At 37.0% G+C, this 15,770-nt stretch overlaps 1 protein-coding gene across 12 annotated transcripts in view; it reads right to left on the reverse strand.

The window, feature by feature from the left end:
- Positions 1-15,770, reverse strand: part of Kmt2c (lysine methyltransferase 2C) — a 247,142-nt gene that overhangs the window by 156,380 nt on the left and 74,992 nt on the right. For 10 of the 12 annotated variants that reach the window (XM_036181142.1, XM_036181143.1, XM_036181140.1 and 7 more), the window contains exon 3: positions 4,333-4,474. In XM_036181142.1, coding sequence (XP_036037035.1) covers positions 4,333-4,474 — 142 coding nt within the window. The remainder of the gene's footprint in view (positions 1-4,332; positions 4,475-15,770) is intronic. The other 2 variants (XM_036181141.1, XM_036181134.1) reach the window with 1 other exon arrangement.

Here is a 15,770-nt window from a genome sequence, read left to right on the forward strand (position 1 = left end):
CTATCTCATCAAGAATGAGCCATAAGGTGAACTAAGAGCTTCAGTTTTTAAAAAAAAATGTAAAATTATTGCTATATTAACGCCAAAAATATCACACTAGTGCACAAGACGAAAACTACTGGGGACAAGCAAGAACATAGACATAGGATCATTCTGCACTATCTGCTCAAATTTTCAGAAGCCATTAACACTTAATAAGAGACCCTGATCCTCCACAATATTTTTTATACTGAATATGCATGCATGGATGCATGCAACCATCACACACACACACACACACACACACACACACACACACACACACACACACAAAACTGTGTGTGAGGAAGAGGGTCTCACTAAGTAGCCATGGCTCACTATGCAGACTCTGCCTCCCCTGGTCCTGGTTTTAAAAGTGTGTTCCATCATGTCTGGCCAAACATTGCTTTTTAATAATTAAAGAAAATATTCCAAAATAAATATTAGTCTGCTAATTCTAATGTATTACAAATGATCAATATCACACAGATAGTAATCCTTCAGTCAAAATGCAAATCAGAGTTTACAAAATACAATGATAAAACACAATGAAATTTTTGTAAGATGAAGCTAAAATCCTAACTAAAACCAACTATAAATTTGCAGATATCAAAGTTTTCTACAATAGAGGTCGCTTGAATTTAAATGACTAGTAGAAGCTGGAGAAACGGTTCAGTGGTTAAGAGTATTTGTGCTTGCAGGGAACTTGACTTTTGTTGCCAGCACCCACATAGTAGCTCACAATCATCCATGGAATACACGTGGTATACATACATACATGCAAACAAAACACTCGTATACATAATATAAATTTTAAAAAATCTTTAACAGAAAATATATTAGAAATAATACAACAGAAATCAATGAAATAAATACAAATAGAAATTAATGAAATAAAGACACCCAAAAAATCATAGCCCAAATTCCTTAAAAATATCTCTGGTCGCCAGGTCCATGCCTTTAATCCCAGCATTCGAGAGGCAGAGGCAGGTGGATCTCTATGACTTCAAGGCCAGCCTGGTTTACAAAGAGAGTTCCAGGCCAGCCAGAGCTACACAGACACCCTGTCTCAAGGAAGGAAATAAATAAATAAATCTCAGAAAGAACAAAGCTGGCAAAATGCAAACAAGTTTCCTAGACTGAAGAAGAGAAATAATATATAGACAACAAATAATAAAATAATGAATGCTACTTCTCTTTAACATAATGGCAGAAATTCTAAGCTAACTAAACTTGACAACAGAAATAAATAAAAAGCATCTTAAAAAGAGAGGTAAAATTACTTTTATTTGCTGATGACAAAACTAATATCTGTATTCAAAACTCTAACGGCTCTGCCCAAAAATTCTACAACTTAAAAATATTCAGTCAAGTTACAGAACACAAAATTAACATATAAAACCAGTATGCTAATAATGAGCTATTTGAAAACTAGAAAACAATCCCAGTAACAACAGCAGATAATAGTTGTATGTAAATTTAACCAAGTAACTGAAGACTTACACACTTGGAACTACAAACATGTAAGAAAAAAATCCTAATGGTAGAGAACAAACCTAAAAAGCAAATACAGTACACATGCCTGTAATCCTAGACTCAGAAAGCTGCAGCTGGAGGATTACAAGCCCCATGCTGGCATGGGCTACATATTGAGACCACAAAGCCAGGTGACAAAGGGAGGGACGGGAGAATAAAGCTAAAGGCATCACATACTCAACTTCAACCACACTACAAAGAGATTATAAAACTATGTATCAACAAGGAACAAGATAGGAATCTGAGAAATAAACCCACACATTTATTATCAATCTATCTTTGCTAGAAATGGCAAGAGTATACAATGAGGAAATGGGTAGTCTTCCATGATAAGAATTGGGAAAATTGGAGAGCCATGTACAGAGAAATAAAACCTATCTCATACCATATGAAAATCCAATTCAAAATTATTAAAGACCTCATTAGACCTGAAATTTGTAAAAGTACTACTCTTCTATTTTGAAAATATTTAAAGCCTCAAAATATTGAGGGAAATTAAATAATGTAGAGCAAATAACCTATATACTACTCTACCTACTTCACCTAGATTCACATTAGAGTTAAAGAAATCAGAAATTAGTACAATAAGCAGTAGTTAGGGAAGACTCTTTCAAAGGGTAACTCAAAACTAGATAGGGTACATTCAGAAACAGTGGGAGATGAACCTAAAGGCAGACCACTAGGGCCTTACAGAAACAGAAAGAACTAAAATGTCATATTTAAATATTTAGTGAAGAACAGATCTGACTAACATTTAACAATAATTTTTAAAACTAAATTACACTATGATATGAGAAGAAGAAAGTAAATAAAAAGATAATTACAGGGGCTGGAGAGATGGCTCAGAGGTTAGGAGCACTGGCTGCTCTTCCAGAGATCCTGAGTGCAATTCCCAGCAACCACAATGGTGCTCACAACCATCTATAATGAGATCTGGTGCCCTCTTCTGTCAGGCATACAAGCAGGCAGAACACTGTATACATAATAAATAAATCTCAGGGGGAAAAAAAGATAATTACAGTCTCCTAAAGACAACAGATTCAACCCAGACAGCAGATCAAATCAAGATGATAGGAAGCTCAGGAGACTAACCAAATATGAAGAAGAGACAAATTAGGGAGCAACTCCGAAGAAACATGGTAAATACTGGCACCATTTGTTGAAATGTGGAAGCCAGAAAGGAAAGCAGATCAAGAATAAAGGAAGCACCATAAGAGAAAGCAGTGTGGGACACACTATGGGTGATGTAGCTAATACATTACTATATGGAAATATAAACTAGACAGAGGAATACAGCCTCACTGGAAATGTAAATTTATGGCTCATAAGGACACAAGCAAGATTCATGGCTGTCAGATTGGATGCACTTTCTTGAGAATGAAGACAGGCAAAAAGCAGACAGGAGACTCAACAAATCTCAAAATATACAGGTAAAGCATATTCACAAGATGCAACAGAGTATAGAATGAGGAGGGAGGGGTGTTAAAAGCAAAATAATGAAAACATTTTATTTAGGAGGCTGAGAATATTCAATTAACCATTACTTTCATAGTCTTAAATCAGGACTTCAAAATAGAACCCCAAAAATATAAGCTATGAAAGCTGAACTACATACTAATAAGTTTTAATATCCCACATTAATTCTTTAAAAAAACATTTTTCTTCTCATAAATAAAAAAAACTTTTATTGGGCCAGGTGTGGTGTTTCACAGCTTCAAGGGACAGAGACAGCAAATTTCTATAAATCTGAGGCTAGCATTTTCGACATATTGAGTTCTGGGCCACCAAGGCTACATACTAAGACCCTGTCTTTAAAACAAAAATAAATTTTATCACTGTATTATTTATTTATTTTATGTGCACAAGGACATGTGTACACATATCACAATCAGAAGACATTCTACTGAAGTCAGCTCCTTCTTTTTCATCCATGTGGATCCTGAGGATAAAACTGAGGTCATCAGGCACAGAGACAAGTGCCTTCATCTTCTGAACCTGTATCTTCTTCAGTCCCATTTTTTCTTTTAATTTATAGTTACATTTTAGCTATTTAGTGTGTGTGTGGAGAGGGATCCTTTCTTAAAGAATGAAGAGATGATAAGAACAACTATGTTAAGTGTATGTATAAATAATCCTTTTTTAAAGGTTCTTAGAAACATTTTTTAACGTCAATATTTTGCCTACATGTTTTGTATATGTACCATGTGTATGCCTGAGCTTCCACAGAGGTCAGAAGATGGCAATGAATCCCTTGAACTGGAGTTAGACAACATGGTGATGTTTGTGCTAAAGCTGCCAGAAAGAGCGGTCTCTCAACCTCCCAGATCTTAATGCTTATGTTAGGTGCTCTTAGCTATTTCTTCAGTTAGAAATAGCATACAGTTAGCATCTGAGCCAAGCAGGGTGGTGCACACCTTTAATCTCAGCACCTGGGAGGCAGAGGAAGGCAGATCTCTGTGAGTCTGAGGCCAGGCTGGTCTACAAAGTGAGTTCCAGGACAGCAAAGTCTACACAGAGAAACCCGGTCTTGAAACTTTAAAGACTTATTTGGAATGGCTAGATCACCATCTAGTATACTCCCTGCTCTCCAATCACCAAAATCCATAGCATAGCCAACATCTATGCCAACTACACCACAGGGGTGTCAAACTTAAAGCTACTAAAATAATAACAACCCATCCAGATGCTAAGCCCAATCCCTCCATTTTCTCTACAGTCCCATTTAAGACCCCTTTACCCTGTTAAACTGTCGCTACCCAGTTCTCTTCATTGTCTAACCTGATTTTGGCTTCTACACCAACAGAGACCAGGGAGTTTGTAGATTCCTCAGATACAGACCGCTGAATAGCTGAGACTGGCTGTTTGCTGCTATCCACTTCTGCTTCAGCATCTTCTTCCACAGATTGTTCTTTGATTTCTGCTTCACAGTAAACAAGAAAATATAAAGAGTCATTTTGTGTTTAGTCAATGAAGAATTTAACTACAAAGCATATACAGTAATGGAAAAAGAGTAAAGTAAATGACAACACTTTATAAATAGGAAAAGTTCATATACATAGTGTCAGTTTGCTACTTAAAATAATCAGCCTAATTTAAAATGTAATCCACTATGCCTTAAGCCCACAGTACAATTGACTTAGGGAAGTTTCAGGCGAGAAGTAACTGTTTGGAATATTTTCAGGATTATAACAGTTGATCTATAAATTAAATGTATTTCAGTGTAGTTCAAGTTTCTTTGAGTTTTATAAATTGAGACTACTAATTTGAAACAATCACTATGCATCCTAGCCACTTGCCATTCTAAAAGCTATATACTTGAAGAGACTGCTCCCTGATTCTGCTGCCCTTTAAAATTCTCCTCAGGGTTGTAACTGAAGAAAACTTATACATACTTTTCAGGAAGCAGCCTAATTACTGTAAGGCTTTTATCTGACTTTTTAAAATGTGTATAGGTGTTTTACCTCCATGTATGTGTACCACATGCATGCAGTACCCTCGGAGGCCAGCAAAGGGAGCTGGATCTCACAGACTGCAGTTATAGACAGTTATGACACATTATATGAGGGCTAGGAATGAAACCTGGGTTCTCTGCAAGAGCAATAAGTGGGTTTGTTTGTTTGTTTTTTTAATTGTTTGTTTGGGGTTTTTTGTTGTTGTTGTTGTTGTTGTTGTTGTTTGAGACAGGGTTTCTCTGTAGCTTTGGAGCCTGTCCTGGACTAGCTCTGTAGACCAGGCTGGCCTTGAACTCAGAGATCCACCTGCCTCTGCCTCGCGAATGCTGGTATTACAGTCGTGAGCCACAACTGCCCAGCTGCAATAAGTGTTCTTAACCCCTGAGCTATCTCTCCAGCTCCTGTGAGTCTTTTAAAAAAACACCTCTACTCCAACATTACTTTTATCTTTAAATAAAGATATCCACTGTCTTTCATACTGCATTACCAGAATAGAAACACTTCTCCTCTACCAATGTTCCTGACATAACTCTACAGTCTTAAGTAAATCTTGTTTTCTAATTGGAAATTTAGACCTTTCTACACAGTCCCTGAACAAACAAACAAACAAACAAACAAACTTGAGAGTATGTCTCAAGTACCAATTTGACCATCTATTTAAATATTTAAATATTATATAAAGGGTATTTCTCTTTTATTCACTTGTCAAACTATGCTTCACCATATGCTTCATAAAACTTTTCATGAGGATCAAATGATTGACACAGACAAGGTGTCACATGCTGGTAAAATACAGCTCTTGAGAGGCTAAGACAAAGGAATGGTGGGTTCTAAGTTACTCTATGATATATAGTGAGTTCCAAGACAGACTGGACTATAAACTTGAGGTGAAAAGAAAGGAAGAAAGAGAATGGGAGGGAGGGAGGGAGGGAGGGAGGGAGGGAGGGAGGCAGGGAGGGAAACAGGGAGAAAGAAAGCCATAAATGAATCAATAGCTAAGAGAGAGAAACAGAAATAAAGTCTTAAGTGAATAAAATAACTAATAGTCTACTTTCTCTTCAGTTGATTTGTTTCCACTCCCAAATTCAAGTACAGCCTGAAGAACTTAATTATTATCCAAGTTTTAACAATCTCCTGAGCTTAGTAACCTTTAAGCCTACATATATAGCACTAGCTCCTTACCAATACCCCAGATCATACTTTACAGCACACTAGACCATCTTAGCAGCTTGAACAACGAATTTCACTTGAAACTTCAACTCTCACCTCTCACACCAGTATTTCAATTTTATTTCCCTAACGTCAACATGAACTTTAAGAAAGCATTTGGAAGATTAAAAATTAGTAATTCTAAAAAACATTAGTTATAAAAAGTACATAAATTATAATAAGCTCTATCTAATAAAATTGGTGACATGAATGGGTTTTCACAGTTAAAACATCATTATGCCTTTTTAATAATGGATATGGGGAAAAAATTGGTCATTATTTTATGATATCCTGTGTACCCTACAGACAATTTTCATATAAAATACCCAGTATCAAAACAATGTACATATTTACATCAAATATTAAGAAACCAAAAATGCAATGAATACAATGGAATTATAAATTTCTATGTAATAAATGAACCCATGACTAAAAGAATACATCACAACGAGAGAAAATCAATGCATCCCCTCCCCCAAATTAGTATATAGCTCAAAGCACATAAAGAACTTGAAAGATGCACAAAATAAAGTCTTGTTAAAACAAACAAAAAAAATGTGCAAAGTGGGTACTGGGATCAACCAGAGAACCTGTCCACAACCAAGCATGGCAGTCACAAGACTACATTTCTCCATCACATAAAGCTAATGGTTTGTTCTTGACAAATTTTATTTCTCTGTCCTATGGACTAAAACAAGCCTAACAGCTGACCCAAGCCACAAAGCTGCCAATGAGAGCAATACTCCAAAGCATGACACAGAAAAAAGAATGGAAGAAATCTGGGTTCATAAGCAACCACACAGAGAGTAATGAAGTCCCATCAAACACAACCTTTCATGATCAAAATACTGTGGTGATATTTTGCCTATGATTTAACAAACAAAGCTTGCCTGAAGATCAGAGTGCGGAACTAAGCCACTAGTTAGCCACAGAGGCCAGGCAGGGGTAGCACAAACCTTTAATCCTAGCACTCAGCAAACAGAAGCAGACAGATCTCTGTGAATTTAAAGCCAACCTGGACTACATGAGATTAATCCAGTCTAAAAGAGAAAAGAGGCAAGCAGTGATGGCTCACATGTTTAATCCCAGTACTTGGTTCCCAATACTTAAGGAGTCACAAGCCTTTAATCCTAGCACTAGGAAGGTTGAGACAGGAAGTGATATGGTTGGGCAGAAGTCTGTGTAGCTGTGGCTTGTTTCCTCTGATCTTTCAGCATTTACCCTGATATCTGGGCTCTGGATTTTTATTAAGAAGACCAATTAGGATTCAACCTACAAAATACTAAAAAGGAGTCAGGTGAGATATCTTTGGGGATAAAGACTTTGATATACAAGCCTACTAACCTGAGTTCAATCCCAGAACCCACATAAAGGTGGTGGGGGGGAAGACTCCACAAAGTTGCCCTCTGAATACTGTGACACTGGAGAGGGAGGGTGGGAGGAAAATAAAAGTTGAGGGGGGGGGGGTATCAAAATTCACACTCAAGTTAACATTGACAGTAGTATCAGGAATAGGGAACTGGCATAACAAAAAAATTAAATTAAATTAAATGAATTTGTTTATGAGACACTAACAATGGGATTTTAAAATGAAAGTAGCTGATCTTTTTAATGCTGTATCAATCTCTGATGTGACTGGAATCAAACAGTAACCACAGAGCCTACAGCTTTAGTGAGATACCTAGAAGTCAGATGTCAGTTTATGATGCCTGCTGTCTTCAGCTTTCCCAATCAAAGAGAGAAAGAAATTCCATTATGCTAGCAACTTTCTGCCTGTGTATTATATGCTAATTATTAGACAATGACATCTTTTTATAAAATGGCTTTATGGGAACACTTCATTTCTACTCAGTGCAGCACCAAAAAAATCTCTGAGATGTATTTAGTGTACTGTTCTTCATATGACAAGGGGTAAGGCTGAGAGGAAGGATGTACACATAAAGGCGATGTAAACAAGATGTGCTGTTCCCCTGCTGATGGATTTACTTATCCTTAAGAAATGGAATCAGGATGAATTCTAATCAACAATGACAGCAATATCAATCTTAGTGTTCTCTTTCTCAGTCCAGTGGCTGTATCCAGGATCCTAACCTGGACTTGCTAAAGAAACAGGAGGACTGGAAAACTGGGTTTTATTTCTTGTCTAGACTTTTTTGGTTTAACTTTAATCAGTAAAAAGGAATATTGTAACTGCTTACTAAAAAGCAAAAGATCCAGCCACAAAACTTAATAATGGGTATCCCTAAATTATTAATTTATCCTATACTCTTCATATGGAAGAGTAAGTTAGATTTTACTATCTGTCCCATGCAAGGCAGGAAAATTATACCCTCTATAACCCTCCCTCTTTTTGCAAGACCTAATCTTCAAAATTTGTCAGAGTTTTGCAGTGAAAAATGAAACATACTGCTATAGTTGAGATGACATCAACTAAAGATCCAACCTGTGATCTCATGCAGAATATGTCTGTTTTTTGTTTGTTTGTTTGTTTGTTTGTTTGTTTTTGCCAGAGCTGAGAACCGAACCCAGGGCCTTGTACTTGCTAGGCAAGCACTCTACCACTGAGCTAAATCCCCAACCCCAGAATATGTCTGGATGAAGACTGTAAAGCCCAGTGATAATGATGACATATTCCAGCCAGCATTTGTTTATCTATAGAATACCCAGCTGGTGTGGCTTATAAATGAAAAAGTAACCACTCACCTAATAACATAGTACAGGCTATTTTATTTAACTGTACAGTTTTTGCTTTTAATGCTTTTATTTGCTCAAGTTACCTGCAGCCCAATTTGTAGACGACAGAACTGATAATTTTCGTATCTGAAACCCAGAGAAGAGGAGGGGAAAGCATGGAAGATGGCTCAATCAGTAAGTCCTGCTATGCAAGAATTAAGACTTGAAGTCAGTTCTCTGGAATCTATGCAAAGGGCTGGGTTTCTCTAATATCATCATTTGGGAAGCAGAAATAGTCAGATCTCTGGAGCACATAGCCAACTGGTAGTCTCCTGGTTCAAACTGACCCTGCCTCAAAAGTCTGCATGTGGAAGCACCATACATATGTAGTGATTTTGAGACCCTGTCTCAAAAATATGAATGAATGAATGAATGAATGAATGAATGAATGAATGAATGAATGAATAGGTAGGTAGGTAGGTAGGTAGGTAGGTGGGTGGGTGGGTGGGTGGGTAAGCAAGTAAGTAAGCAAGCCAGCAAATGAAGGAAGGAAGGAAGGAAGGAAGGAAGGAAGGAAGGAAGGAAGGATGGAAGGAAGGATGGAAGGTGGGGGCCAAGTGGTGGTTCACAACTCTAATCAAACCACTCAAGAGGCAAAGCGTGATCTGCATTAAGGATCCAAGACAGCCAGGGCTACACAGTGAAAGCAATCAAACAAACACACCAAGGTAGGGATCAATAGAGAAGACAGTGGCCATCAACCTCCTATGTATACCATCACCTCCTAGACACAATTGTTGCCCGTGGATACAGTCACCTCCAGTGATGGTTAGTTTTAATTATCAATTTGTTACAACCTACAATTATCTGGGACCAGTACTAATGAAGAATTGTTTAGAACAAATTGACCTGTGGCCATGTAGGTGGGGAGCTGTCTCAATGGTTAATTGACATAGGAAGTCCTGTATTGTAGTACCATTCCCCAGAGAGAAGAAAATTAGCTGAGGTGCTAGAGAGATGGTCCAGTTGTTAAGAGTGCTTACTGTACCAACACATGGCAACTCATAACCACCTGGAACTCTAATTCCAGGAATCCAACACCCTCTTCTGGCTTCTGTGGGCACCAGGCATGTATATGGTACACAGACATACATGCAGACAAAACACCCATACACATAAAATAAAAACAAATGAATAAATGAACTATTTATATATAAAAATCATTAATTAAAAATTTTTTTTTCCCAAAGAAGACAGCTGAAAACAAATAACCAAGGATGTATATATAGTCTCTCTTCGCTCGTGGCTGAGGATCTGATGTGACCAGCCGCTTGTGTCCTAGTAAAATGACAGACTGTAACTTGGAATAGAAAGTGTAATGAGACCTTTCCCCCTGCTAAATTTCTTTTTGTCCAGATGTTTTATCACATCAACAGAAATGAAATTGGACTCCTCCTAACTTTAAACCAGACCTAAATAACCATAATCAGTTTCATTCGGTCACAAAAATTATCTCTAGCCAGAAAGGATAGGGGAGCAGGGAGCTAGCTTTAGCCATCACCACTCTCTAGCCACTAGGTGGCACATGTGCCATGTAACTAAACTATGCAAAAACCTAATCCCTAGTAAGGAAGCTCCTTAAAAAATAAATAAATAAAAATTTTTTAAAAAGCTTTTTAAATACCTGCACTTCATTAAACATAACTGGTTATATGACCTGCATTTTGGGGATATAAAGAAAAATTATTTTAAGGGGGGGGGGGGCTGCAGAGATGGCTTAGAGGTTAAGAGCACTGACTGTTCTTCCAGAGGTCCTGAGTTCAATTCCCAGCACCAACATGGTGGCTCACAGCCATTTGTAATGAGACCTGGTACCCTCTTCTGTATACATAATAAATAAATAAATCTTTTTTTTTTTAAAAAAAAGAAAATTTATATCTAATCTCTAACTTTATGTAACTACACATCCCTTCTTTTAATCCTTTAAAACATCCACAACTCTCATTTAATGCTAAAGAGTTAGTTTTAAGACATGTATACTAAACAGACATTCTACCACTACCCGTGGCTCTTGATATACAACCACATACACATGCACTGTCTCCTAACTTTGTGCTATGGAGTTAATATTGCATTTCTTTAGACCAACAATTTATAACAAAATTCTGGGCAACTACTACATACAATGGAATGTATTTAAATGGAGTCAATACAAAAATGAAATCAGGATACCTAGTCTTCATAGATTTCTCTCAGAAACAGAAAATGGCAGCAAGAACAGTAACTGACAAGATAGACGTATGCACATTTGAGCTGGGAATGTAGCTTGGTAAGTACAGGATTTGCCTAGCATACATAAAACCTTCTATTTTGGCACCAAGCTAAACCAACCAAGCCTCGAATCCCAGCACTTAGGAGGGAGCATAGTTTGAGCCAACCCTGAACTAAATGAGGCTCTGTCTTTAAAAGAAGAAGAAAGGGCCGGGCGGTGGTGGTGCACGACAGTAATCCCAGCACTTGGGAGGCAGAGGCAGGTGGATCTCTGTGAGTTCGAGGCCAGCCTGGGCCACAAAGCAAGATTTTGAAAGGTGCAAAGCTACACAGAGAAACCCTGTCTCCAAAAACCAAAAACCAAAAACAAACAAACAAACAAAAAAAAAAAAAAACAGAAGAAGCGATGGGAGGGAGGGATTGATCAAAGGTTAAAAGGGCATACCACTCTTGCAAGAGGATCTGAATTCTGTTCTCAGCAACCATTATCAGGTGACTTAGAATCATATATAAAGTCTGGGGATCCAATGTCTTTGACATCTGCTGACAAATGCACTCATGACCACATACTCAAACACAGATGGCCCAAAAATATTTAATTAATGTTAATTAAGTGGATCCCTAGAAATACTATCCAGTCAACACAGCCAACTGACTGCCTTCACTGAAAATAAATAAATAAATAAATAAGTTTGAGAAATTCCTTGAAAAGTAAGGTGGCAAAAACTGAAGAAGAAAGACATTTGGTATTGACCTTAGCTCTCCACAAGCACTCTCAACACACAAACACCCTTATAAACATATGCCTCCCCAAATACACACAAAAGAATTAAATCTCAAAATTAAGCTTCTCAGGTTGGGTTTGTCTGTACACTTTTTCACTGGAGGCATACTCTAAATGTAGCATATAAATTTTGTTAATATTATTGGGACATCTTACTGAGGAATCAATTTGTCAAAATGAAGACTAAAATAAACCTGAAAATTTAGTACTATGAAATAAGGAGTAAAGAAACATCCTAATTAATGAAAATAAGACACTTTCACTTCAGCCAATAAAACAAAATCATTTCCTTAAAAAGCTAAAAAAAATTTGACTTTGGGGATTTAGCTCAGTGGTAGAGTGCTTGCCTAGCAAGCGCAAGGCCCTGGGTTAGATCCTCAGCTCAAAAAAAAAAAAAAAAAAAAAAAATGAGGCAGGTGTGGTGGCACATACCTGTAAACTCAGGAAGTCAAGGCCAGCTTGGGCTACATATCAAGTCCAGACCTTCCTGGATTAAATAGTAAAATAGTTTTAACCTGGATAAACTCTACTGTTGTAGAATATGATTTTAAGGTGTGTTACTTTTGTTTATGTTGCATTTGGTTAACTCTGTGAAGCTGTGTTACTGTGACTGTTTAAAAAACCTGGTCTAATAAAGAGCTGAACAGCCAATAGCAAGGCAGGAGGAAGGATAGGTGGGTCTGGCAAGAAAGAGCATAAATAGAAGGATAAATCTAGGAGAAAGGAAAGGAAGACTCCAGGAGCCAGTCACCTTGCTACACAGCAAGCCACAAAATAAGAAACAATGGAATACTGGAAAAGAATAGGAAAAGCCGAGAGGCAAAACCTCCGTGTGATTTGTTTGGGAGCTGGGTGGTGCACCCCCTAAAAAGAGTAGAGAACAATAACACTCTACAGATGTACTCTCAAATTTACACAAATTAGAGCACATTACACTGTAAAGTGCCTCATATAAATATTATCACAGAGTTCAAGCATGCCCTATCTTAGAACACTACATAGTACATTACTTCAAAGCATCCCATTTTCCAATAGATTTTAAAGATTTAATCAGTGGTACTAGATTCTGGGTGGAAAAGAACATATCTTGATTTTTAATAACCTACAAAACTTAAAATAAAAGTATTAAGAAAATGAACAGGGAAAAAGAATAGGAACTGAGATGATTGGTGATGAACATACCTTGCAAGAATTGTGAAAAGGTCTTTAGAAAGAGTGCTCACAAACTTGGGTCTGCATAAAGAAAGGAATAGTACCTCAAATGCAAAATGTGACAGGAAGTAAATGTTTTTTAAACTTTTAATTGATCTTCGGTTACTTGTTTGCCCAAATTAATGATTGCAACACTGCATTAGATGTATGTTTATGTATTTGCGTATGTGTATTACAGAAATAAAAAGAATGTCAGCAATGGAGCAAAAGGAGGAAGGAGTTTTAGCACAATAGTGATTTTAAAGCTGAACTTGGAAGGGGCTAGGGAGATGGCTCAGTAGATAAAATGTTTATTATGCAAGCAGGACAGGTCAATATCCCCAAAAAACACAGATGTAAAACTTCTTAATGAGTATGGTAGCACACACCTTTAACCCACCTAGAAAATATTGTGATCCTTAATATCTATGTACCAAACACTAGGGCACTACAGCTTAAATCACATATTGAGCATCACAAAGTGATAGTGGGTGACTTCAATACCCACTCTCACCAATGGACAGATTATCCAGACAGACACTAAAAAGAGAAATGCTGGAGCTAACAGACATTATAAACCAAATGGACCTAACATATTTACAGAAATTTTCACTCAAACACAAATAATATATCTTCTCAGCACCTCATGGAACTTTCTCCAAAACTAACCACATACACTTGGACACAATGCAATTCTCAACAGATACCAAAAAAATAAACATGAAATCACACCAGGCATTCTATCTGACTACAACAAATTAAAGCTGGATATCAGCAACAGAAAGCTTACAAACTCACAGAAACTGAACAACTCATTACTGAAAGAAAAATGGTCAGGACAGAGTAAAAAATAAAGCTTTCCAGAATTGAATGAAAACATAGACAACATGCCTCAACTTATGGGAACACAATTAAGTGTCTACATATAAAAAGAAAGAGAAACAGAAATCTCATATTAGTAATTTAATATCACATATGAAAGATCTAAAGCAAAGAAGAAATAACAGCAAAAAGGAGAAATGGCAAGAAATAATCAAACTCAGGACTGAATCAATAAACCAGAAATAGACAAACAAAAATAATCAACAAGGAATCAATGAAACAGAGCTGATTCTTTGATAAAACCAGTAAGATTAACAAACCTTTAGCCAAATTAACTAAAAGGTGGAGAGATAAGAACCATATTAACAAAATTCGAGATGAAAAAGTGGACCTAACAACAGACACTGAGGAAATCCAGAGAATCACAAGGGCATATTTTTTAAAAACCTGTACTCCCCCAAATTGGAAACTCTAAAAGAAATAGATAATTTTCTCAATATATACCTCCTACCAAATTAGAATCAAAATCAGTCAAGCAATTTAAACAGACCTATAACTCTTAGTGAAATATAAGCAATAATTTAGTATTTCAACCAAAAAAATCCCAGGGCAAGAAAGATGGCCTTTGGCACAGACTTCTATGAGTATTTCAAAGAGTTAAACCCAAAACTCCTCAAATTATTCCACAAAAAAAGAAACAGAAAGAACACAGCCCAATTCCCTTTAAAAGAACACATTTACTGATAACCTAAACCACATAAAGATTCAACAAAGAAAGAGAATCATAGAATTATAGTCTCAATGAAATACTTGCAAATTGAATCCAAGAACACATCATCATCTACCATGATTAAGTAGGCTTTATCCCAGGGATGCAGGGATTATTCAAAACATGCAAATCAATGTATGTAATCTACCATATAAACAGAGTAAAAGACAAAACTACATGATCACCTCATTAGATGTAGAAAGGGCCATTGACAAAATTCAACACCCCTTCATGACTTTTGTCCTGGAGAGATTAGGGATACAAGGAAGATACTTCAACATAATAAAGGAAATTTACAGCAAGTCTGTGGATTGATAAAGTGTGTGTGTGCGTGTGTGTGTCCCTACAAGTTCATCCAGGAAACTCCTACAGCTGATAAACACTTTCAGCAAAGTAGAGGATATAAAACTAAAACACACACACACACACACACACACACACACACACACACACACACACATCAGTAGCCTTCCTATATACAAATGACAATCAGATTGAGAAAGAAACCAGGGAAACAACACCCTTCACAATAGCCACAAATAATATAAATATGCTGTGGAATGTCATTCTGTATGCTGTGAGTGTATGTTGTTCTGATTGGTTGATAAATAAAATGCTGATTGGCCAGTAGCCAGGCAGGAAGTATAGGAGGGATAAGCACACAAGGAGAACTCTGGCAAGAGGAAGGCTAAGTTAGGAGACGCCAGCTCACCATCCAGGAAGCAGCATGTAATGGTACACAGGTAAAGCCACAGAACACGTGGCAACATATAGATTAACAGAATGGGCTGAGTTTAAATGTAAGAGCAAGTCAGTGGTAGGCCTGAGCTAACTGCCGAGCAGTTTAAATTAATATTAGCTTCTTGAGTGATTATTTTATAAGTGGCTGCGGAGGTCCGTAGAGCGGGGCAGGACCAGAGAAGACTTCAGCTACTCTAACTCTTGGAGTTACTGTAACCAAGACATCTATGATAAAAACTTTAAGACACTGAAGAAAGAAACTGAAGAAGATATCAGAAGATAGAAAGATCTGCCAAGCAAGGAT

Source organism: Onychomys torridus, chromosome 3 (genome assembly GCF_903995425.1).
Source record: "Onychomys torridus chromosome 3, mOncTor1.1, whole genome shotgun sequence".
Classification (NCBI taxonomy): domain Eukaryota; kingdom Metazoa; phylum Chordata; class Mammalia; order Rodentia; family Cricetidae; genus Onychomys; species Onychomys torridus.